This window comes from Bos indicus, chromosome 13 (assembly GCF_029378745.1).
Source record: "Bos indicus isolate NIAB-ARS_2022 breed Sahiwal x Tharparkar chromosome 13, NIAB-ARS_B.indTharparkar_mat_pri_1.0, whole genome shotgun sequence".
NCBI lineage: Eukaryota > Metazoa > Chordata > Mammalia > Artiodactyla > Bovidae > Bos > Bos indicus.
The window spans coordinates 38,006,644-38,031,928 of record NC_091772.1 but is presented as its reverse complement, the minus strand read 5'-3'; the positions used below and the strand labels follow the sequence as shown (position 1 = coordinate 38,031,928).

The 25,285-nt window shown below is 42.5% G+C and overlaps 1 protein-coding gene across 1 annotated transcript; it reads right to left on the bottom strand.

Annotated features, from left to right (window-relative positions):
* On the bottom strand, positions 1 to 24,842 carry DSTN (destrin, actin depolymerizing factor). The gene is made up of 4 exons (XM_070801025.1): positions 24,690 to 24,842; positions 4,720 to 5,027; positions 2,120 to 2,196; positions 1 to 297 (listed from the first exon to the last, which is right to left on the bottom strand). Exons 1-4 carry the CDS (start codon positions 24,690 to 24,692, stop codon positions 188 to 190), a joined length of 498 nt encoding a protein of 165 aa, XP_070657126.1. The 5' UTR covers positions 24,693 to 24,842; the 3' UTR covers positions 1 to 187.
* Positions 24,843 to 25,285: the final 443 nt, after the last annotated feature.

Here is a 25,285-nt window from a genome sequence, read left to right as displayed (position 1 = left end):
TAAAGTTTTAGAGTGTAGATTTATTTAGGGCCATTTGCACATGTTCATAGAATAGTTTACCCCCACAAATGACAAGACAGCTCCCCTTCAGTGAGTCCCTAGCCTAAACATTATCTGCTTTACTTATACATAGCAAGAGGATAACATTAAACACAGAAGCTTTCGATTTGTGGCACCAGATGATGGTCTACACAGGGCATCCTTCAAAAGCTACAATTAGGGATCCACCTAGCTTTTCAGCAATACAAGCCCGATTGAGGTCTTCTGGCCCATTTGCTTGACACTCGTGTTTTATGCCTAGGGAGGAAAGAAAACAATTATGTTTAGTTATGGCGGCGGTTTACCTATTTCTTTAACACAGCAACTGTTTTAAAAGGCCGGTTTAAACAGGGGTGGGACAGCTGTGGCAGAGCAAACCGCGGGCGAGTACACGGTGATGAGTCATCTGAAAGCACGGGCACCGGCGAGAGAGACTCTCGAACTAGTGCTGACAAAGAGGCGCCAGACCTAGCAGCGCACATTCTAGACGCTTCCACTCACATAACAAAATCAGCCAGAATTACTCTGCGCTGTTAGGAGCAGGGGACAGGGAGGGGCAGCAGTGAGGCTGGGATGCTGGTCATCAGATCAGGAGACAACCATGCTTCACGTACGCTTTCCATAGGTAGGCTGTTTTCAACAAAAAAGTTAAAAAGCGGGAGTAGGAATCCTTTTTCCTGGTTTTTGAAACGTACGTTAATACATGAATTTGACACTTTGATTCAGCCAGCTGGATTGAGGAGTAAGAGCACAAAGGGGATCATTCTGCCCAGAAAGCAGCCCTCCGGTGGCTGCACACCCCACGTCCAGGCAGCTCTCTCAGAGACGGCCTAGTGATGGCCTTCTCGGGAGGACAGCGCACGGCACCGGGAGTCCCGTGTACAGCAGAGGCTCTGCAAACAGCTGCTCGCTTCTGAACAGCTGCCTTGTTTTCTGGTTTTCCGTAGTTTTGAGACTGTTTCTTGAGCTGCTTTTAGCACAGAGGGGCAACTTCTAGACCACGCGGGACCACCGGGAGAAAGCCAGAGATGCTTTCGCTGGGGAGAAGGGCAGGAGGGGGATGCCTTGCGAGTCACCAGAGCGTGTCCACAGAGCAGCTCCTCTCCGGGACGGCAACACAGAGCCGGGATACATCCCACACCAAACAAGCACGTGCGGAGCCAGGCAGGGATGCAATGAGGCAGCACCAGGTTTCAGGGAAGGAAGTGAGAATTTTGTTTTCCCACGTAAAACAAGCTAAGGCAAATCTGCCCTACTGCAAGAATATAAAACCAGTCACAGTGAAACCAAATGAACATGATCATGGGCCAAGCCCTTGTGACCTTGGCTCTCCCAGCGGTTTGGAGCCAGTCACAGCAGGAAGGCGGGCACCTTCCCACCCTCAGCTGGGAGGACCCAGGCCCACAGAGGTTATGCAGTCTGGGCTGAGCCACACAGCAGTTAGATGACAAGCTCAGCCCTCAGTGGGCTACGGGCACTGGCCCCATGCTCTGTCCATCATACCAGCATCTCCATCTGGTTGGAGACAGAAAGTAGGTCCAGGCCATCTTCTCAGGATCCCCGTGACCCAGCGGCAAGTCACATATAACCGGCCAGCCCTGGCCAGTCTCCTTTGGACACAGTTGAGTCAATAACCTAAAAACCATACCATTCCAAAGAAAAGCCAGCAATAAGAGCATCCCTTCCCATTTATGAACACGTCCTTTTTGCTACTTGGCTACGTTCAGAGGTAATAGCAGATTTATCACTTACTATGACCGATATAAACCAATTTGTCTCCACCTGCCCTGAGAGAAACTTGGCAACGTCTGAAACTAGTTTCAAACCAGACTTAACAAGCCACACACACACACACACACACAATGTTGAGAGGGCAGAGTATCAGGCACAGGCCTCCCGGCCCAAGGACCTGCAGGAGGCAGAGACGTGCTGAGAGCCGGCTCTGCCTCCGGGTGTCCTCAGAACAAGCAGTGCCCTTCGCTCTGTGTGGAGGTTTGCCAAGGAGATGAGGCGCCGCTCTGAAATGAAGCCCCACTCCTTGGCTTGCCACACCCGACACCTGGCGGAGGCTAGACCTTACCTTGGAACTTCTTTTTGATGGCATCCTTGGAGCTCGCATAGATCATTTTACTCTTCAGAGGAGCTAGTTCTGGTGCCCTGGAGAGGAGAGGGGCCCCAAAAGAAGAAAACCAGTTTAGAGAAAGCACAACTAACATCGCGCTACACAACTGCATCAGATGGGGGAGGGCCCTCAGCCTTCTGGGAGAACTTTTCCAACTGCACGGTTTTCCAGTTCTGCTCCGAGACTGTGCCGGACGCGCATACATAGAGCAACTTGTGTTGACCAAGGAAAAAAGTCAGGGACCAATGATCAGATTCAGTTAATGGAGTGAAAATAAACAACACTGGATAATTCACTGTATTATCAATTGTCTTCTTGAAAATACCTTTTTAATCATTTGTATCAATAAAGGATTGAGTTCAGGCTAATAACCACCATCTTCGTGAGAGGTTTTTTAATAATTTCTGGTGGGAAAAACTTTCAAAATACAGGAAAGTATAGAGAATAATCTGTGAATCAAGTATCTGCCACCCAGAATTAAGAAATGCTCCCAATTTTTGCTTCAGGTTTTTTCGGGAGAAGAATGTGAGTGAAGTCCAAGTCCCCACACTGCCCTCCTGGTCACTGTGCCCAGGTCCACTCCAGCAGCAAACTCTGACCGTGTGCGCCTGTTTTCCATCTCGGTCTAGCGTCACAAAACACAACACAAAGATTTCTTCTTCTAAGCTTAATGGAAGTTCAGCGATAATGATGTCTTGCTAATATTACTATTACGTTACATTCACAGATTTTTCAGTGCCTCCCCCTCTTGAAAAAATACTGCATACGCTTTACCACATTCATTAGCAGCAATACTGAAAAGCAACAGATATATTAACAACCCACAGAAAAATCTCATCTCCTCAAACTGCATATCCACACATGCATTATTTCTCACTGCACCACTGAACCTCAGGCCCGCCTGCGTTCTACACTACATGACACCAAAGGGTAAAAGGAGTGTAGTTAAATACTTTTAAGCACTTAACAACTCCATTTAGTGGCCACATTTCCAGGACATCAACAATCATGAACACCATGGACTTGTGTGTCCCTCACCTAGTCTGATGCCTGCCAACAGCAGGCCAAGTCTATTCTTGGGAACAAGATGCGCATTCCTCCCCGTTCTAGGGTCCAAGGAGGGTGGCAAAGCCACAACGTGGACCTCAGATACACGAGCTACAAAATTCAGTGGGTACGTTTCTTATGCAAAATAGGTCAGGGACAAAAAAAGCTTTAGCTGTTCTCATTTTACTCTAACCAGATCTTTAAAATACTTTAAGAGCCATTCCCTGGGCCCTAAACAGAGCCTTTTACAGGAAACTCCTAAAATAAGGTTTTATGTTTTAAAAAGTAACAATGCAAAATAAAACACAGCACTAACACTGGAATTTTCTCTTCTTCATTCATTTCCCAAATGTTCTTTAATGACAATGTATCATTTTATTAGTGGGGAAAAAAAGGGATAAAAAACCAGGATAAAAATAGTGCAAATAAAGGAAATATTCACCAATTTAAAAGCTTAAACTTTTACCTGCCGTATCTGCGGCTCAGAGTAAATTCCAGAGGGGCCAGGGCTCTCCCTGCTTTTTTCACAGCTACTTTCCCAGCCCTAACACAACACCTGGCATGCAGCAGAAATAAAAGTTTAACAGATGCACTTTCATTCAACATGCTCAGTGTTAATACTCAGTACTATCTTTAAGCATGTGTCTGTGGCTACCAGGCCTGCTCCACAGCAAGAGCCCAATATGACCTCACGACTGTAACCCCAAGGCATCTCTGCAACCCCATGGCATCTGTTTCCCCAGGTGCAGCCAAGGGCCGCAGTGGACTAGGGGTGGCCTAGAGTCACATTCCTTGAAACCAGAATGCTCTGATCTCCCAGTCCCCTGGCACACAGCTAAAGAGCTAAACCCCTGCTTGCCTTGCCCAGCTCAGGCCAAAGGATCAAGAGGACCCACAGGGCCCACCCTTGCTCCCCAAATCACAAGCCATTACCACCTGCCCCTTTAGAAGCTGGAGAGATTCTCACTATGTGGCAATTCCATATCATGGGATGTACAGTAATATGATTAAGTGAGGATCAGGGTGACTTTCAAGTCAAACTTAATCTCAAGTATGAATTTACTTGAAAAGACCAGAATAATTTAAACAGCCTTTCAAGAAAAAGGCCATGTAAATGGCTCTACAGTTCTTTCCCGCTGTGTAAAGCAGCACTGTTGACAGAGCTTTCTGCAGTGATGGGAATGTTCTGTCTCAGCGCTGCCTAACGAGGCGGCCACTCATCACACGTGACTACTGGGCATCTGAAATGTGGCGACTCAAACTAAAGCCGAACTTCTGATTTTGTCTCATGTCAATAGCCCCAAGAGGCCAGCAGCTACCCTCCTGGAGAGTATGGACGAAGAACAAATCCCAATCAGAGATGACGACCGCACCCGCTTCAAAAGCACAAATCAATTGGGAAGAGGGCTGGCTCTGGGCACAGTGTCTTGAAGACTCTGGAGAGGAGCTAAGCTGACAACAAGAGATTAACTCTGAGTTTATGAAAACTTGATATTTTTAACAATGCTTACCACAGGAAAAACATCAACTCCTCTTTTCTGGATTCCTTTGTTTCAAAGCTTGCATCATACAGAGCATAGCGACAATCTTTTTCAGGAAGCATCCCCACAAAATGCTTGAAAGGATCGGTTATGGTGACACCAACATCTCCCACCAAGATCTCTTTGCCTTCCTCCACGATGATGCACTTTTTGTCTGCACTGAGACAGAAGATGACAGCCTTCTTTCTTTTCTTGATTTCCTCTGGCGTGGAGCACTTCCGAACTTTCATGTCATAAAAAATGCGACATACTTCATCGGCAACTTGCACTCCTGAGGCCTAGAGTGAGAAGAAAAGAACATCTTAAAGGGGTACAACCTTTATCATGCCAAATAAAAAACACTATGACTTCTGGTTATAGACTGGTATGCACTTACATGTCATCTACTAGGAAGACTAGAAAATCTGAGCTGCAAACACTAATCGCAGTCATTAAACTTTAAAAAGATGACACGTACAAAGCCGTTCATCACATTACGTGGGAGTAAGGGAAGATGTGGCCACAGCGGCTCCTCTGACCCCAGAACCTGGAAGACAGAGCTTCCTGGGGTGGTAGGCTAGTTTCTTCTCACAGAGGTTGCTCAGAGCCCAGACTGTGGGGAGTTCCCTCTGCAGTTCAGGTGTTAACACCCCCTCCCAAATTCTTTTCATAACGAGTAACAGATGGTCAGAGTAGCTGGGTTGGGAAAACTCCACTTCTACAGCATACCCTTTGCTAATATTTTAAAGGTTTTTGTTCTATTCACATGTCAAAATTATGATTAATATCCAGTAATGTATCAGTCACATACCTTTAAAATTTCACTTAAAAAATCGCCAACTTTTAAATTAAAATTAGAATAAGTAAGATTGCTAGGAGACTAGACCTTAACTATTTACACCACAAGTAAAGAAATATTTATGTGATGTGATACAAGTATTAGCTAACTAACAGTGATAACTGTATTGCAATACATAAATGTATCAAAAACCAACACCCTGTAAACCCTAAGCTTACATGTTACATGTCAATTTTATCTTAATTAAAAGTAGATATTCACTGTTATAACAAAGAGGATAACTTAATTCGGGATTGTACTGACCAGAAGAAAACACACAACCTTTTATCATATAATATTTGCTATCCCTAAATGAAGAAGTGGTCACACAAGATGTTGGTAACAGAAGATCTAAAACTGGGTTTTGATCTTTTCATCTTAAGGAATGTGCTATTCTCATTAACTTTATTTACAATTTTTTATGCTTCATTAACTACTTTGGTTTGCATGTTAGCTTTTCTAAAACAAGAATTGTAAACTTAATGGAATTTAACTACAGAACAATACCAATTGTTAATGATACCCAAAATTAACATCAAGTTTTTAAGAAGTTAAAATGCATGTGAGATGAAAAAATAACCCGCACACTAGGAAAAAATATTTGCAAACGATACATCCAATAAGAAATTTGTATCTAGAATATAAAAAGAAACCTTATAACCACAGTTTAAAAAAAAAAAAAAAGACAACCCAATCTAAAAATGGGCAAGCGATCTGAATAGACATTTCTTTAAAGAAAATTTTAAAATGGCCAAGAAGCACTTCGAAAAAATACTCAACATTACTAGTCATTAGGAAAGTGCAATAAAGTCAAAACCATAATGAAAAAATACTGCACACACACTAGGATGGCTGTTAACAAAAAAAGATGACAATGACAAATCTTCGTGAGGCTGTTGATAAAACAGGGCCCTTAAACATTGCTGAAAGAACCTGTCAAACAGCACAGATGCTTCAGGAAACCGTCTTGCAGTTCCTCAAAACATTAAGCATGGAGTTAACACCCAGCAATGCCACTCTTAGTTGTATATACAAAGGAAGTGAATGTCCATACAAAAATCTGTACCTGAAAGTTCATGGCAGCATTATTCCTAACAGCCAAAAAGTAGAAAGAACCCAATGTTTATCAGCTGGTGAACAGATAAACAAAACGTGGCATATCCATACAATGGAATCTCACTCATCATAACAACGAGATGCTGTCACCTGCTACACTTCAAACTGTACCTTGAAAAAGATTATGCTAAGTGAAAGACTGAATTGGGAGGCTGAAGAAGACTCTAATTAGAGTCCCTTGGACACCAAGGAGACCAAACTAATCAGTTCTAAAGGAAATCAACCCTGAATATTCACTGGAAGGACTGATGTTAAAGCTCCAATACTTTAGCCCCCTGACGTGAAGAGCTGAGTCGACTCATTGGAAAAGACCTTGATGCTGGGAAAAATTGAGGGCAGGAGGAGAAGGGGGCGACAGAGGATGAGATGGTTGGATGACATCACTCCATACACATGAGTTTGAGCAAATTCCGGGAGACAGTGAAGGACAGGGAAGCCAGGCATGATAGTCCATGGGGTTGCAAATAATCAGACACGACTGAGCAACTGAACAAATGAAAGACCAGATGTAAGAGGCCACATATCTCACAATTCTATTTTCATAAAATGTTCAGAGCAGGCAAATCCATGGACAGTAGATGAGTGGTTGGAGAGGGAATGGAGAGTGACTACGGAGCCTCTTTCTGTAGAGACAGAATGTTGTGGAATTTGACAGTGGTGATGGGTGCACGACTCTGGAGATAAAACTGAAAATCTGTGAACTGTACTTTAAGGTCTATGAACTGACTCTCAATAAAGCTGTTACTTAAAACTGCATGTAAGAATTCTGGGGGTTAAAATACACAAAGATCCTAGCAGTTACTTAGTATTAAGGTAACTGGGCCATTTAATCATTCATTCATTATAAAAGTCGGACATGGCTGAGCAACTGAACCACAGTCCCACCTAATCTAATCCACATCCAATCACTAAAGTTAACGTGTCAGTTGCTCAGTTGTGTCCCACGCTTTGCGGCCCCATGGATTGTAGCCCACAAAGCTCTTTTGTCCGTGAGATTCTCCCGATAAGAATACTGGAGTAAGTAGCCATTCCCCTCTCCACGGGATCTTCCCAATTTAGGGATTGAACCCAGGTCTCCTGAATCACAGGCAGATTCTTTACTGTGTGAGCCACCTGGGAAGCCATAATTCACCTCAATCTCACCTGATCTAATCCAAATCTAACCATATTCACTTCAGTCCTAACTAATCTGATCCACATAGATACAGAAAATTAAGGCCAGAAAATTACCTCAAAAGTCGCACAATATCACTTTCCCACTTCTAAAAACTACTTTCTTAAACCTTCTGTTACTGCTTTAGGAGAAATATTGTTCCAGTCGTCACAGTCATCTATGTAAAGCAAGTTAATCTTTATTTTGATTTTTTACCCTTCTCTGCCTCATTCACTCTTTATACCTCAGATCAATTCTCTAAAACCAAGTTGAGTTAAAACCACTACCGCATACTTCCATGTGTCTCAAACCCATGACACTCACTACAGTTTCAAGTCTTGTCTGTAAGATTATTTGACTGTCTCCCCAAAGGGGTGGTAAGTGCCTTAACACTCTTAAGTCTGTCTTGTTCACTTTTATATTCCCTTGAAATCAAAGATGAATCAGATTCTCAAGGACATGCACTGATGGAGAAGACGAAGACAGGGGTAAAACACTCATTATTCCTTGATAAACTGCAACAGAAGGGCGTTTATAGCAGGCAAACTGGGGGTGGGGTGGGGACACAGGTAAGTCACGGAGCGTTTCCACTCTCTCGTGAGTCACTCTTTCTGAGGGACTGGAAGGATGAAAAGACAGTTTCTGACTAACAGGACCCAGCGTGCACAACACGAGAAGAGGGGACTGAGATGGGGATGGGCAGGGGGAGGGGGGAGGCACTGGATATTTTCAACATAAAGGTGACCAGAGCTGCGCTTTTGGAAAATAATGAAGAGACGCATAAGACAACCAAGCAGGAAGAGAACTGTGGCAAGACCATCACCTGCAAGGCTGATTCTGTCAGCAAGGCAAGAGCTGATGAAGACCTCATCAGGGAAAGGGGAAGCACGCAGGGAGGAGGGTAGGCGGACGCGCTGAAGGTGACAGTCACCTGTGCACCACACCCTGGCTGGGAAGGGAGGGTCGGAAGGAGTGAGTCAGAATCAGTATTTAGTCAGCAGGAGGCTGACTAACATCACGAAACACTCATCTTCTCTAACCGGACGTTATACAAGCACAATCTCTTTGTGACGAGTTAATGCTGTAACACCAGCTTTTGCCCTTGAAAGTAATTTAAAAAATGTACAAGGCAACATGTTTATTTGATTCAATTGTAATGAATAAAATACGCTTCAATATGTTAGACTTTGGTTTACTTAGCGTATACTTGGAATGTATTTGGTATGGAAGATTAAACAACTGGTCCCTAGACCCCTGATAATGACTCTTATGAAGCTAAACTAAAACAAAAACCGCAAGGGCCGACTGAGAAGGCAAGGGAACCACTACTCCTCCAGCCCAACTGGCTCTGCCCGCGCCCCTCACCCGCACCCACTACGGCTCGGGGCACCAGCAGGGCTCTTCTTCCGCCTTCCATCAGCAGGCGACAGGGAGCCAACTGCAAAGCTGGGATAGAGACTGGTGGGATGGAAAAAAGGAAAACTAATCCTTAAGTAACTATAGTTTACTAACTTTTTAGAGGCCAAAAGAAGCTAACTTGAAATTAAAGTATCAGAATTATGAGAGCAACAGCTCCACCCAAGCTTCCCCACAACCAGCTGCGTCGCCTCGGGTGTGTCACTTAACATCTCCAAAGTAAACGAGTTCCTCAGCTGACTTATTAGATCAGTATTATCACCTGGGGATCCTGTTAAAATGCAGATTGTGCAGATTCCGATTCAGAGTATCTGGGGCAGACTCTGAGATTCTTACATGGCCAATAAACTCCAGGCGAAGACTGATACACTGCTGCTTTAAGTTTCAAGAAACATGATAAAATCTTAGCACTCATTGCTATTTTACTTCTCTGCCTACAAGTTTAATTTTTATAATGAAGCAGTAGAGATAAGAGTACATTACAAAAATGAATAGGCCCAAAGTCAAAGCATTTTTGGGAACACGGTCTCCTTGTAAAGCCTAAAGGGGTCCCTTCTCCACATGGTGTTTCAAACAGAAGACACAGCAGTAAAGAAGCCAATTATTCTGAAATATGGTCCATCTATCATAAAGATTAAGAATTCCTATGAGTAGTAAGTCCCCTGGATTTGTTACCACAAAAAGACATTACAAGGAATCTTCAAAGCAGGTGTAACCCTGATACACACAACCACTTGTTTACTGTGTTTTTACCTAACAGAAAAGATCCTCTCCCATAAGTATCAGTTTTCAGTATTTTTCTAAAATGTTAATTATTAACATATTAACTGCTAAGCTGTCATAAAAAACATCCAAAGTCTATTTTTTTTTTAAAAGGAAAACCAAGCTCAGTTGGGATTCTAAATTAATTTCTCTGGTGGTCTAGGGGTTAAGACTCCGTGCTTCCACTGCAGGGAGTACCAGTTCGATCCCTGGTTGGGGAACTAAGATTCCACATGCTGTCCAGCAAGGCCAAAAAAAAAAAAGGAAATTTATTTCTAGAGAGTTATTTTTATTCAACTGCAAAGTTTTAACAATAAAGACCTTTAAAGGATACTCTGAAATAGGACCAAAATCTGCTGCAGTTAGGAAAGAAAATCTTGAGAGCAAAAATAGATCTGCTATTACAACAAGAGCCTTGTGATTACCTTAAAAAGATATGTTATCCACGATTTGAGTTTCTCTCTGTTCTGTATCAGTGACCACTGGAGAATTAGCAGTTGCTCTTAGAACTCCACCCCCATGTCAAAATAGTTGCTGTTAAATGATTAACTTCACTGTATTTTATCTCATGTGGCTACCAGTTTTAACTTGTTCTTGAAGCATGGGAGTGCTTAGCCCACCAGGCTCCTCTGTACATGGGGATTCTCCAGGCAAGGATATTGGAGTGGCTTACCATGCCCTCCTCCAGAGTATCTTCCCAACCCAGGGATTGAACCCAGGTCTCCTGCATTGCAGGTGGATTCTTTACCGTCTGAAACGGATCTCAAACCTGAGTCATCTCTAGAAGAGCTTCTGTAAAACACTGATTCAGAGACTAAATGAATACATGGAGGCACTGCCTTTTATACTCAACATACACTCAATGTACACTTGTTTTTAAAAACTTATCTTTACTAACAGAGAGGGAAGGAAAAGCTACAAAGACTGTAAAACACTGGGTATTTTAAAGTTGCAGATGAGTGAACACATTTAAAACATCAATTCTCTCCATTCTAGTGGAAGGGTGGTAAGCTTCGAAAGAAGCTCAAGTTTCTGATTCAATTACTGTAAACAATTGAACCAGCTAAAATGTGATGGTTCACAGCAGCCCATCTTTCCCCAGAATATCACAGTGGTCTATGCCTACACCACTAAACGCAAGGACGACGCCTGACCGGCTCCAAACTTGATGTCAGCTATACCCAACAAAGCCCTCACTGCAGAAAACAGGAATGAAAGCTACTGTCTTACCTCCGAAAATTATTATATTTTAAAAAATTATTTCTCTAAGCTGAGAGAGTCTGAAATATTTGAAAGTAGGATATTGCATAGCAGACAAATACAATTTCAAATTTACAAAAACCTGGCAGAAAAAAAGGCATTAATTACGTCCTTTCTCAACCTGCCAACTCTTAACACCCAGCATAAATGCTAATCAAAGGAACTGGGGAGTTTTAAATGGGTTCATGAATATCCTTTACCTACACTCTCCTTGCACAAGGGCCAGGAGAAACAGAAAATTACTGACTACAAAATATTTAGGCTTCTGCCTACTACACACAGTGCCTCGGAGCAATAATGTTGAGATAACAAATGAGAGTGACAACTATGTCAGGGACATTTTTACATGTAAGGTTTAAAAGCCTCACAGATTCTGGGTCAAGAAGGGTGCTGAACACGTACATCTGTCTCCCTACCAAAATGCCACTGAATGTTCAAATAAATACGAATGAAAGTCTGAGAAGGATTTAGGTGCCCAGGTCTCCTCCTGAATGCCACTCTGCCGCCACCCCACATCCCAGGAATTCTGGCGAGGGTCAACAGAAGAGTCTTTCTGGCTCAGTTAACACGCCGAAAACAGGAAAATAGGTGGCCATGTGTAGGTGTCACTCTACCACCAGGCCCTGAAGCCTGACCAGGCATCTCTGACTCTGCAGTCCACTGTTCCAGAGAGCCGTGCTGAGCCATAGTACCTTCTGTGATGACACAGACGTTCTCCGTCTGCACTGTTCAACGCAGCAGCCACTACCACACGGGTGACTGAGCATGTGAACTACGGCTGATGCAACTGAGGACTTTAAGTAGCTTAATATAAAACATACAAAAAATTTACTCAATACATACTAAAACAGTACATTTTGGGTAAACAAATTTATATAGCTTATTATGTCATTTTCTGTCTTGGAAAAACTATTTAGCTTTATGGATGCCTCGTATCATCAGGAACCTCAGTTACTGTAGTAGGCAGTAAAATAATGCCTCCAAGGGTCAGGATTTCAACTTGAGTTTAACAATTATAGCCAACTACTCCTGGAGATGAGGAGGCAATCTTGGGGAGGAATTCAGATAATAGACTCTCTGAGAGGGGTGTATTCCATGTGTTAATTTGGAAAAAGTCAAAACAACCAGATAATTTAAAACTTATAAACCTGACCTACATCAGTAAACCACAATTCACAAGGATGAAAACTTGGACCTGTGGGGTGAGCTAACAGTTTCTGTACTACAGTCTGTCCCTGCCCAGTAAGTATAGATCAGACCATCGACACACAGCATCCTCTATCCCTTGGTAAGTCCAAACTGTCCAGAGCTGCTGAGGATGGTTTTATATATTGTGCCTTGCTCATGGGGGCCTGACCAAGGGCGCAACAAGGAGCTAGTTAAGTTCCTGTCCCACTAGCCAAGATAGGTAGGTGCCCATAGGCCCTCGATGTGGGACAGCCTGTCTCCCAAGGCCACACCACCCCGAGGGATGGCCACTCTTTCATTTAAACAGTCACTACAAAGACTATCAGTGATCCAGAAAACATTCCAAGTTAACTCCCTGCCCTAACTCACTGGTTCATTCCCCCAAACCAGGGCGACCGAACAGCGTTAAATTGATAGCCAATTACCACTTGTACAAGTCCTTCTTCACCTCACAGCGAAACAAACCATGTCCTTGAGACAGTCTATGCAGATCAAACAGCAACTCTACCAGCTATATGGTAAAATTCAGAGGTGCACAAAAATGATTTTATGGATACACTTTACTTAGTTGGGCGGGGGGTGGGGGTGGTGCGGGGAACCTCTACTTCAAAAACCTAAATTCTCTGAACCACCAGCCATAACCTCACCAGAAAAACAAATCTTACAGAAAAATTATTTCAACACCAAAGTAGACTAGACATAATAAAAGCCCAGTTGCTAAAAAATAATCAATCTCTCTTGCTCGGATTGCCTGCACTCATACAGACAATCTGACTAGGGTTAACAGGTTCCTCACCCAAGCTGGGAAGCAGGGAGTCAGAGAGGGTGGGGAGGAACAATAACAAACCGGACAGAGAAATAAAACCTAACAACAACAATAAAATACATAAAATTAACAAAAAATTTAAAAACAACAATAAAAAAAAAAGTAACAATAAACCTGACAGAGAAAATAAAAGTCCCCATTCCCCTCCTACCCACTCCCAAAATGTCGAAGAGCGGGAGGGGGAACACCAAGCAGCAGCGAGCACAATGGCAAGCAGTCCTAGGTCTTTCCTGTTCTCTTTCAAGCGTCTCATTTCCTTCAGGATAAACCCATGCCACGCAAGTCCTTTATGCCGTAACCTTCCAGTCTCCTTTCCCACTTCTCCCCGACACCTACCACGTAACTGCAGTCAGGCACAACTGTGACTCCCTGAATGCACCACACACGAGTGGTGCTTTACTTTCCTCCTCTCCTCTGGCAAAGCCTCTAGGGCTCAGCTCAGGCATCTCCTCTGGGAAGTCAAGGCTTACCTGGTCCCTCAACCACCATCTGAACCCGAGTGACTCAAGGCTTCCATGTGCCAAGACAGAGGATAATCATTCCTAGCACAGCATCACCAAGGACGTGATCAACTTTCTCTAGACTGCACTCCTTAAGGGGAAGAACTAACTATTCTACCTAAGAAATATCATCTACTTGATTAGGTTCTGAAAAATGATTCTTCCATTTTTATGAAATGCCCTTCAACATGTTTTTCCCCATCCTTTACAGTACAATTCTTACACCAATGAAAAGATTGTATCTCAAAACTTTAGGGTCTCCTGAAGGGGAAAAAAAAGAGCAAAAAACTTGTAAGCAGAACTTCAGGGGTTCAGAGGTTGAGACTCTTCACTCCCAAAGTAGGGAGTCTGGGTTCCATGCCTGGTCAGGAAACTAGAGCCTACATGCCACAACTTGGACCCAGCGCAGCCAAATAAATAATTTTTGTTTTAAATTTCCTTTAAAAAAAGGAATTTCCTTTCTAAATTTCCTTTTCCCTGGTGGCTCAGATGGTAAAGAGTCTGCCCACAGTGTGGGAGACCAGGGTTCAATCCCTGGGTCGGGAAGATCTCCTGGAGAAGGAAATGGCAACCCACTCCAGTACTCTTGTCTGGAAAATCCCATGGCTGGAGGAGCCTGGCGGGCTACAGTCCCTGGGGTCGCAAAGAGTCAAAGACGACTGAGCGACTTCACTTTCACTTTAAAAACACTTCTAGCAATTTCCATTGATCTCCCTTGGACTGTTTTTTCCCCTGATGAGACATGCTATTCTTGTCTTTTTCTTAAAGACACAAAACTTCAGTCCTCTGAATGCTTTTTGCAAAAATTTATGTTTGGTTTTTAGGTTCCTCATAACTGATTGACAAAAAAAAAAAACTTTTAAAGAAGGAAAAATTTCACATAGCTTGATTTTATAAGTGACAACTCACCGCATATCACATCAAGGATCCATGAAAGTACTTGTGAAGATGGTGAAACTGAAAGATATTTTTTGCGCTATAACTGATAAACTGTTAATTTCAGGTGTACAGTACAATGTAATGATTCAGTATTTGTATACACTGTGAAACAGTCCCCATAAGTCTGGTGAACTTCCATCAACATAAACTTACAATCTTCTTTCTTGTGATAAGAACTTTTAAGGATTTGTTCTTTTAGCAACTTTCAAATATTCAGTAAGTACTATTTCTTATAGTCGCCAAGCTGTTCATGACATCCCGGGGACACTGGAGGTTTGTGTCTTTAGATCCCCTTCACCCATTTCGCTCACCATCCTCTTTGGCAACCATCAGTTTGTTCTCTTATCTGTGAGTGTGGGTTTTTTCTTTAGACTCCTTATATAATTGAGATCATACAGTATCTGTCTTTCTCTGTTTTACCTACTTCACTTAGCTTGTTGCCTTCAAGCTCCATCCATATTGTTGCAAGTGGTAAAACATCTTTTTTATGGCTAAGTAATATTACATTTATGTATTTATAAGTGCACATATATATGCCACATTTTCTTTATCCACTCATCCATCAATGAACACAGGCAGCTTCTATGTCTTGTCTACTGTAAAAAACGCTGCAATGAACAAGGGCTTGCATACATCTTTTATTCCTTTGGATAAATACCCAGAAGTGGATCATATGGTAGTTCTTTTTGAACTTTTGGAGGAATCTCCATACTGATTTCCATAATGAAAAAAAGAAAAGAAAGAAAGAAACTGAAGTCACTCAGTCGTGTCCAACTCTTTGCGACCCCATGGACTATAACCTTCCAGGCTCCTCCGTCCACGGGATTCTCCAGGCAAGAATACTGGAGTGGCTTGCCATCTCCTTATTGAGAGGATCTTCCTGACCTACAGACCTAACCCACATGGCAGGCAGACACCTTACCGTCTGAGCTACCAGGGAAGCCCAATTTCCATAATGACTGCACCAATTTACATTCCCATAAACAGTGCACAAGGGTTCCCTTTTCTTCACATCCTCACCCACATCTGTTATTAACATTTCTTTCTTATAACTGATATTCTAATGTATATATAGTCAATTAATTTACCTCAAAAGAACCAAGATTATACAGTTGACCCTTGAATACCTTGGGAGTTAGAGGGCCCGACCCTCAGTGCAGCTGAAAAGCAGCATATAATTTTGCAGTCAGCCCTCTGAATCCGTGGTTTCACATTGGTGGATGCAACCAACCACACATTGTGTAGTACCGCAGCACAGATCTATTGAAAGAAATCCGTGGCTAAGTGGACCCAAACTGGTGCTATTCAAGGGTCACCTGTACAATGGGAAAGGACAGTGCTTTAACAAACAGTGCTGGGAAAAGTAGACAGTCATGTGCAAAAGAATCTTACAACATAAGGAAAATGACTCAAAAAATGGATTAAAGACTTGAATGTAAGATCTGAAATGGTGACTCTCCTAAAAGAAAACACAGATGGCGAACTCTTTGACAGGTCTTGGTGATGAGTATTTGGATCTGACTACAAGAACAAAAGCAACAAAAGCAACAAATAAGTGGAACTATATCAATGAAGAGACTTCTGCACAACAAAGGAAACCATCCAACTGAACTCGTGGGAGAAAATATTTGCAAATCATGTACCTGATAAGGGGTTAGTATCTAAAATATGTAAAGAACTCACTCATACAATTCAGGAACAAAAAATTCAATTAAAAAATGGGCAGAAGCTCTGAATACATGTTTTTTTCAAAGACATACAAATGGCCAAGAGGCACATGAACAGGTGTTCAACATCAAGGAAACAAAATCACAATGACACACCACTTATCTCTGGTATCTTTATCAATGTCCTCTGCCTAACACATACACACAATCCCCCTCTACCCAGAACTGTATCCTAAGTGCTGAGGTCAGTTCTTGGCATATAATTTCTTAAGTATTTACTGAATAAACTGTTGATGTTGTAAACATTGGGGCTTCGCTGGTGGCTCAGATGGTAGAGTCTGCCTGCTATGCAGGCCACCTCGGTTCGATCCCTATGTTGCAAAGATCTCCTGGAGAAGGAAATGGCAACCCACTCCAGTATTTTTGCCTGGAGAATCCCATGGACAGAGGAGCCTGGTGGGCTACAGTCCATGGAGCTGCAAAGAGCTGGATATGACTGCGCAACTAACACTTCCACTTCCATTGTAAACCTTGAGGGCCAAGAAGAACTGTGTTTCAATCTCCATTAATTACTTCAGGAAAAATATGAGTGGAAGACAAGATTTTTTATATTTAGAATCAAAGTCATCTGAAAAGTCAAATTAAAAAGTTGATCATAAAAAAATGATCATGTATAATGATTCCAAGCAAAATAACATGAATTTAAAGAATATAATAAACAATTAAAAAGACATGTTTTAATGCACTCACCCACTGTTTGCATTTTATCTACAATTAAACTTAAGTATGCACTAGTGTAATCGGAATATAAAGAAATGAGACTATTCATGTAATTTGGATCAAAGGTGGTTTAATATTACTATTTTAGCCAATGCTGCGGAGAAGGCAATGGCACCCCATTCCAGTACTCTTGCCTGGAAAATCCATGGACGGAGGAGCCCGGTAGGCTGCAGTCCATGGGGTCGCTAAGAGTCGGACACAACTGAAGCAACTTAGCAGCAGCAGCCAATGCTGATAAGCAGCACTTAACCATGTGCCAGGTATGCTTTAGTTTATTACATACACACCTCACCCAGAATGCTGGGATGGCAGGTACTATTACCATCCCCATCTGGAAGCATGATGAGCTGGAGACACCGCACAGTCAGTCATGTGTCTAAGGTCATATAGTTAATAAGTGGCAAGAGTCAAAACACCTAGACAGCCAGACCCGGTGTAGTCTCACAGCTATGATACAATACCCCTTCCCTGGGCTGCTGTAAGGATGAGTGAGATACAGTAACACAATGCCCGACACACAGTAAATACTTATAAGTTATCTGAGACAGCATTACTTCTTGTTCTTTGTTAAGCTTTCAAGTGCTCTTCTATGGTTCAGGATACCTCGGTGAGCATCAAATATCATTGTTTCATTTTTAAGAGAAGGGAACTGGCACTGCTGATGGGGCTTCTGTATGCCAGAATTGTATCAAAGCTGCCACTCTGGACAATACTTGCCTTATCTATCTCAAAGGATTTTCACTGTAAGACTCAAATTACATTATAACACTATACAAAGAGAAGATACTTAAAACTCAATTTTCATTGTATTTTTTTAAAAAAAGGTAAGGAAGAATAATAAGCATAAAAATCAAAGCAATCCATCTCTATGGGAACCTGCCCCATCATAACGAAGAATGTCCTCTCATTCACTTTCATTCAACAACATCTGTTGCGGGCCTACTAGCAGAGACTTCATGCTATTGAAACACACAAATCCTGTCTTACGGAGCTCAACGGTCCAGTTCCACAAAACATCTTAACAAGTCCCATAAAACAGTGCAATCAGTAACAGTGCTATGTCAGCAGTCATATGCAAACATGCAGAGAATTAACAAAAGTGCTGGTATCCACATTAACTTCCCCTTACAAAGTCTGACACTGGTCCATCAAGGTAGCCACTAGCCACTACATGTGGTTTATTGAGTCCATTAAACATGGCCAGTGTGGCAAGGAACTGCATTTCTAACCATATTTCACTTTAATTAACTTAGGGACTTCCCTGGTGGCTCAGACGGTAAGAAGTCTGTCTGCAATGAAGGAGACGTGGGTTTGATACCTGGGTCAGGAAGATCCCCTGGAGAAAGAAATGGCAACCTACTCCAGTATTCTTGCCTGGAAAATCTCATGGACAGAGGAGCATGCCAGGCTTATAGTCCATGGGGTTGCAAAGAGTCAGACACAAATAAGCGACTTCACTTTTACTTTCTTTAATTAACTTAAAATTTAAAATCAATTATCCATTCCATTACTGGAAAACCAAATAAGCTTGGAGCAACTTAGGTATGTGAATCTACTTTTTCAACTGTAAAGTTTATATCTAAATATATACCAAATGTGTCCAGTGAAAACTGAGGGTCTGAATTGAGATGTGTTGAGTATAAAAATATATACTGGATTTCAAACAATTTGTATGAGAAAAGAATGTAAAATGTCTCATTTTTGCATTGATTAAATGTTGACATATTTCAGATATATTTCATCTTTTTATTTTTCTAATGGGGCTACTGTAAAATTTAAACACGTAAGTAATTCACATTTTATTTCTATTCAACAACACTGGTCTAAAGATGACTTAAAACATTCTCAACACAGAAATTTGAGAATTCCTCAGAGCTTCGACAACTGACTTATAAGATTGCTCCCTAGCAACCTAGAGAAGTTTTACCCATATTTGCCCATGCTTTACTTTCAGCTCTATTACTACCAAAAAAAAAAAAACTATGAGCAAAAATGGGCTACATGAAACAATTAAAAAATAAACACTAATTACATTTACAAGTTGGCAATCTCCTGAAAACAGATCAAGATAGGAATATGGGTAGAAAATTCATCTTTCTTTTCTGTGATAAGACAAAGAGTAGCAACAACCTATAAAGTAACGCAAAAATGTTGAAAGGAGTAAACAGTCTTTCCTTAACATGATCCAAAAGCACAAACAAAGATAAATTAGTTTTAAATTAGGTTTCCTGCTATAGTATGCACTGAAGTTTCCATCTTTCAAGCACTCATCCTAAACCTTGTTGTAACAGTGTAAGATAAGAGTTCTTTGATGGTCCCTTGTCAGGTCAAAAATAAGTAAAGCCAAAGTCTCGTTATTTCACACTACAAATTAAAATATGAATTTTAAGAATTTTGATTGCATTTTTACTGAAATCGGGTATTTTTTAAAGATCTACCAAAAAATAGATTCTTCAATTTTAACACAGCAGACACATCATGAAATAGGGTAAACAGCACATAAGCATTACAATGTCAGCTACTAGAAGGCAATCTTAAAAGAGTTAAAGATCACTCAACTCTATGCAGTCCTTGTACAGAAGAGTCCATGATGAATTAAGCAACAAGTTTGTCAAAGCATTACTGAGATGGACCAATCTGACGTCTCTCTTCTATGCTTCTCCCGATGTAAAATTTCAAGCAAAATGAATAGGGGACAGCTTTTAGAAGAACAATTCCAAGTGAAACTCACTTGTAACATTGAGGCAAGGAGGCAGGGACAGAAGAAAAAGGAATTAAAACATTTCTGAGTGCGATGTATAATACAAATCTTTGGGTATATCTCTCATGGACAACCTGGAGAGGAATATTATGCTATGTGGGTAGGAAGCTCAAGATGCTGAAATGACAAGCATTATTTAGGTATGCAAATACCAAAGAGTCCAACAGAGACTAGACCTGGCTATTCAGACTAGAGCCTTCAGATCAGATCAGATCAGTCACTCTGCAGATAAAAACAATGTACATTTTAAAAAAACAGTTTTTAAAGAGTTTCAATTTTTTTTTTAAATTTCAAATTGAGTTCAGCTCAATTATTACTGAAAGAAAATAGCTACATTGTCATAAAAACACAAATGTTTAGTCTTCCTATATACTAAAAACATCATTTTGACTTAAACCAGTTCTATTTGTGAAAAACGATAATGGTTATTTTTGCTTATTTTTAATAAACTTTTTTTTTTAGAGACGTTTTAGGTTCACAGCAAAATTGAGCAGAAAGTACAGATTTTCCATCTATCCCCGTGTTTGTTTTCTTTTTTCTTTTTAAAATATCTTGGCTAAATATACTGCCTAGGAAAAAAGAAAGAAAAGGATACGGATAAAGCAGAGGATGTTAATCTCCACACCCAAACATAGAACTCTCTTCTGGATCACTCTACCACTACCAGAGCCTCACAAGGGCAGCTGGCTAGAATTAAGAGTATTGAGCTTAAAGAAAAGCAGGTGCCAGAGATGAGGGACATCAGTCTTCATTACGCAGGTCTGGTTCTGAAATGTCTCATTAATATTCTTTTAAGGCTGGATTTTATGGATCCACAAATGAGCTGAGATGAAGACATGAGGAGTATTTAAACAATGTCAGGCTCACTGAGAATGTATGCGTGTAAAAAATGAAAATATACTCAGCTATTGCTAATGAGAGAAACACAAATTAAAAGAATGAGAACCCACTTCACACCTACTGGATTGGTTTTCAAGGTCACATAATGCCAAGTAATGAAAAGACATAGAGTAACTGGCTGATGGGATGCAAACTAGAACTAAACCTCACAAAGCTCTTTTTCTCAAAGTTGCAAAAGGATGCATGAAGCATGGTAACATTTATATAAAAACTAACAATACATCAAGGAAACATAATACAGATACACACATGTACAGCTCAAAGTGTGGAACATCAATGAGAATCAAATGAATCAGCTGCAGGTGACCATGTTGAACTGTACCTGAGCCCTGTGCTCCTGGAAAGCAGAGATGATTAAGAAATCCACTCCCATCATTTTGTGTTCAGGGTAACAAAATGACCCTGCCCTTCTCAGTTTATCAGCCCCAGGTTTCTTTTTTGCAGATGTTCCTCATTTTAATTAATGTTCTCTCAATCCCAACAGCCTGCAAAAATAATCTCCTTAATTGGCCAGTAAGTGTATTACTTCTTTGACAAGGAGATGTTACCTCTAGGGAGGGAAGGAAATGGGATGAAGATGCATAATTTATCTAACATAAAAACCTGAAATATGGCAAAAAGTTAATCTTCTTTTGTACATAGGAAACTGTTAATTCTGTGTACCTTCCTGCTTAAAATGTTTCAAAATCAGTTTTTAAATTATTTTAAAACCAGATATGGAGCAGAAAAGGCCCCAAGTCAATTAATCCTTTACAGACTGTTTTCAAATATGTTAAACAGGCATAGGAATAATACATGACCAGCCTTTTCTACTGGATGGCTGTAAGTAAAAACGTTTTTGCTAATCATCAGGTGGCAGGATACACTTATAATTCATTCTGAGCCAACAGCTCAGTCTGTTAGAGCCGAGTTCTGATCAGGGTGAGGTTAAGGAAGAATTAATGCCTTTGAACTGTGGTTTTGGAGAAGACTCTTGAGAGTCCCTTGGACTGTAAGGAGATCCAACCAGTCCATCCTAAAGGAAATCAGTCCCGAATATTCATTGGAACAGGACTAATGTTGAAGCTGAAACTCCAATACGTTGGCCACCTGACGGAAGAACTGACTGACTCATTTGAAAAGACCCTGATGCTGGGAAAGATTGAAGGCAGGAGGAGAAGGGGATGGCAGAGGATGAGATGGTTGAATGGCATCACCGACTCGATGGACATGAGTTTGAGTGAACTCTAGGAGGTGGTGGTGATGGGCAGGGAGGCCTGTTGTGCTGCAGTTCATGGGGTCGCAAAGAGTCAGACACAACTGAGCGACTGAAGGGTGAGATTATCATGCAGACCTTTACTATTTCGGGGGCAAGACTACACTGACTGGCCAGAGAGCCACACAGCTATGCTGCAAATGCATTTACATTATCACAAGAGTAGCTAGGCCAGTCTCCTGTGATGTGTCAATCCATACCCAACAGGAAGAACTACTCAGCAGATAACCCTAGGAATTTGATGATAGGCTGGTAAATAATCTTCGTATGAGGAAGCTGGCACACCCAGTACACATGCACACCAAAGTTTTGTTTGGAGTGTGTATATGGTTCCTGTGAAGGGCAGGCTTATGGGGTGTTTTTTGTTTTTTTCTTTTTTTTGGCACTGTAAAGTGAGACTATGCAAACATGAAATCTCATTTTAAAGTGCCCAGGGTGATTTTGGGGGTTGGTTTCAAGTTACTTTATTCCCAAGTGCTTCTAGAAGTTAGTGAGTACCAGGAAGTGATTTTGTTAATGTAGAACAAACTCATCAGCAGTTAATACTTAATCCTAAAAAAAAAGCTAAGAAACTTGGAAGCAAGCATCTAACCAACAGATCTAAATAGTTTCAAACACAGACATAAAGTGCTACAGTCTGGAATAACTTTCAATCTTTTCAATCTTCACTATATTCTTTAACAGCTGGATTGAAGGGAGGATGCTCTTGTGCTCATAAGCCTAAATCGAACAGTAACTTTTAAAAATAGTCATCTACACAAATAAACCTATCTACAGAAGAGTCTCAGACACAGAGAACAAATTCAATTCATGGTTGTGAAGGGGGAGGAGGTTAGGGGAGGGATGGAGTGGGAGTTTGGGGCTAGCAGATGGAAACTACTATACAGAGAATGGATAACTAGGTCCTACTGTACAGCAAAATAAATCATATTCAAATATCCTGTGACAAACCACAATGGAAAAGAATACTTAAAAAGAGAATGTATACATGTGTATGTATGTGTGTGTATATATATATATATATGTACAACTGAAGCACTTTTCTGGGCAGCAGAAATTAACACATTGTAAATCAACTACACAATTAAAAAAATAGAAATAGTCATCTGCATTCTGAACTCACATTGAAAGCATCCAAACAAGAGTAGTTCATAAATTCTTCCTAAGTTTGAAACGTATTCAGACTCCACCCATCTTGATTTTTATTTCTCCTCCTCGAGCCATAAATAAAACCGACCATTTTATTTGAATGTACAGAAATGAAGTTAAGCTTTAAAATTCAAGCATTTAACTAAAGTAAAAAGGTTTGATTCTTTTTTCAAACAGAAAATGAAGCTACATCATATCAGAAAGCACTAAAGCAGGCTCCAATCTGATTCAAAGCACTTTCACTGGAGTGGATGGCCTTAAATTGATGAAAACTCAAAGCCGTTGGATGAAGTCTTTTAGTGTAGAGTAATATATAAAGTAGTATAATCTTAAAGCAGTTAAAAAGTTGTAAGATGCTGATCCTCTCTGTAGCTCACAGAATTAAACCAAAGAAGAATCAAAAATCGAACAGCAAATTCCTACTCCGTATTCTCAGTCATTAAGAAACTACTGGTTAATCTTTTTTCTTCCACTAATGAGCCACTCGGCATAACTATGAAAGAATACCTTAAGAAAATCCAAACTGTTACTCAGTGAAAACATTTTGTATGCAGATGAACTGGTACTAGCTGCTTTCAGGCAGACAGATGCAATAACAGTGTAATATTTCTAACAAAGTCTGGTAAGCCTTCGCCTGCAAATCATTGACCAAAAATGGTAACAGTGTGCGCGGACTAAAGAAAATGACTAAACGTTCTACTTGGTTGTCCAGTTAATACCACGGTTCTACAGCAAACTAGAATGCTACTTTGGAGGGAAAAATAGGTACATTAAACAAAAGGTCCAACATCTAGAATATGCAGAACATCTGTTTACTTTTAAGCAACTCGGATAACTTGATAGACTTGACAAAGCTTTTTCATTTATTTTTATTAGCATCCCAGCGTCAGGGCCACCCCGCTGTACGCCAAGGGCTGGCAGAACCAACCTGCCTGCAGGTAAAAGAAAATCTGTGACCACACGGGGAAGCCAGACAGGCCACCGCCCGGCCGGACCGGAGGGACGCGGACCGAACCGTCGGGGGCAGCAGTCAAGTGCCACAGGCCAGGTTCAGAATCACCAGGGTCAGGCCAGGTGGTCATCCCGCGCCCCCCCTCCCCCGCCCCAGGTGGCTCAATCAAGGCCTCATTCCTTTCTCTAGATGCACAGACCTACCGGGCCGAAACCACCCGAGTCGCTGACCGCCCGCGCCCGGCCTCGGCCAAACCAGCGCCGACGAAGCCTCCACTGGAGGGAGGGCAGGTGGGCCCTGGCGGCGAAGCCGGGGCGCCGGGCGATCGGCCCCGGCTGGGCTGCCGAGGCCGCGCGGGAGGCCTCGCGGCGGCGGCGACAGCGAGAATGTGGAGGCCGGCGAGTCGCCCCGGCGCGCGGCCCGGCGGGTCGCGGAAGCCGGGGTCCCTTCTTCCCTCCCCTGCCGCCCCGACCTCGAGGCGCCCCAGAATCCCGCTCACCATGTTCGCCGCGGCGGTCGCAGAGCGCGGAGAGGGAGCCGGCCGGCGCCGAGTCTACGGAGCGTCCTCTTCACCGCAGCCCGGGCGAGCCTCCCGGGGGTGGGCGGGCACCGCGGGCCCCGACGCGGCTGCGCACGTCACGCGCTGCCCACCGTTGCTAGGCAACCGGCCGGCCTGGCAACGCCCCGTCCCCGCGGACCCGCCCCACTCCCCCATCTCCATCCCTCAGCCTCCTCTGACTCCGGGCAGGCGGGGTCCTCCTCAGCTTCCGGATACCGGGGGGTGGACCCAGTACCCCTCATCAATTAGGGGCGCTGACAAGGTCCTCCCCAAGCTCGGACGAGGAGGCGGAGCTTGAGCAGGGGGCGGGGCACGTGGGGCCCCGCCCACTGCGTTGCCGTTGTCCTTACATGGAAGTAGCCACCTGGCCAGGTGTGCGCCGCGGCGAGGGGCGGGACCGAGGGGGGGGGGGTGCCGAGGAGGGCCGAGGGGCGGGGCCTGAGGGCCGAGGAAGGCAGAGGGGCGGGGCCCGCGGCTGTGGAGACCGCAGGGAGGGTCCGCTGGAGCCCGGCGCCGGCCTCATGGGGGGCGCGTCC

What these genes read in the sequence shown, in the direction of transcription:
- DSTN (XM_070801025.1), bottom strand. An exon ending in GAGTTGATGTTTTTCCTGTG is followed by an intron (nt 2,197 to 4,719) that starts GTAAGCATTGTT and finishes TCTCCTCTCCAG; the next exon opens with GGCACCAGAACTAGCTCCTC. An exon ending in CATCAAAAAGAAGTTCCAAG is followed by an intron (nt 298 to 2,119) that starts GTAAGGTCTAGC and finishes TTTCCTCCCTAG; the next exon opens with GCATAAAACACGAGTGTCAA.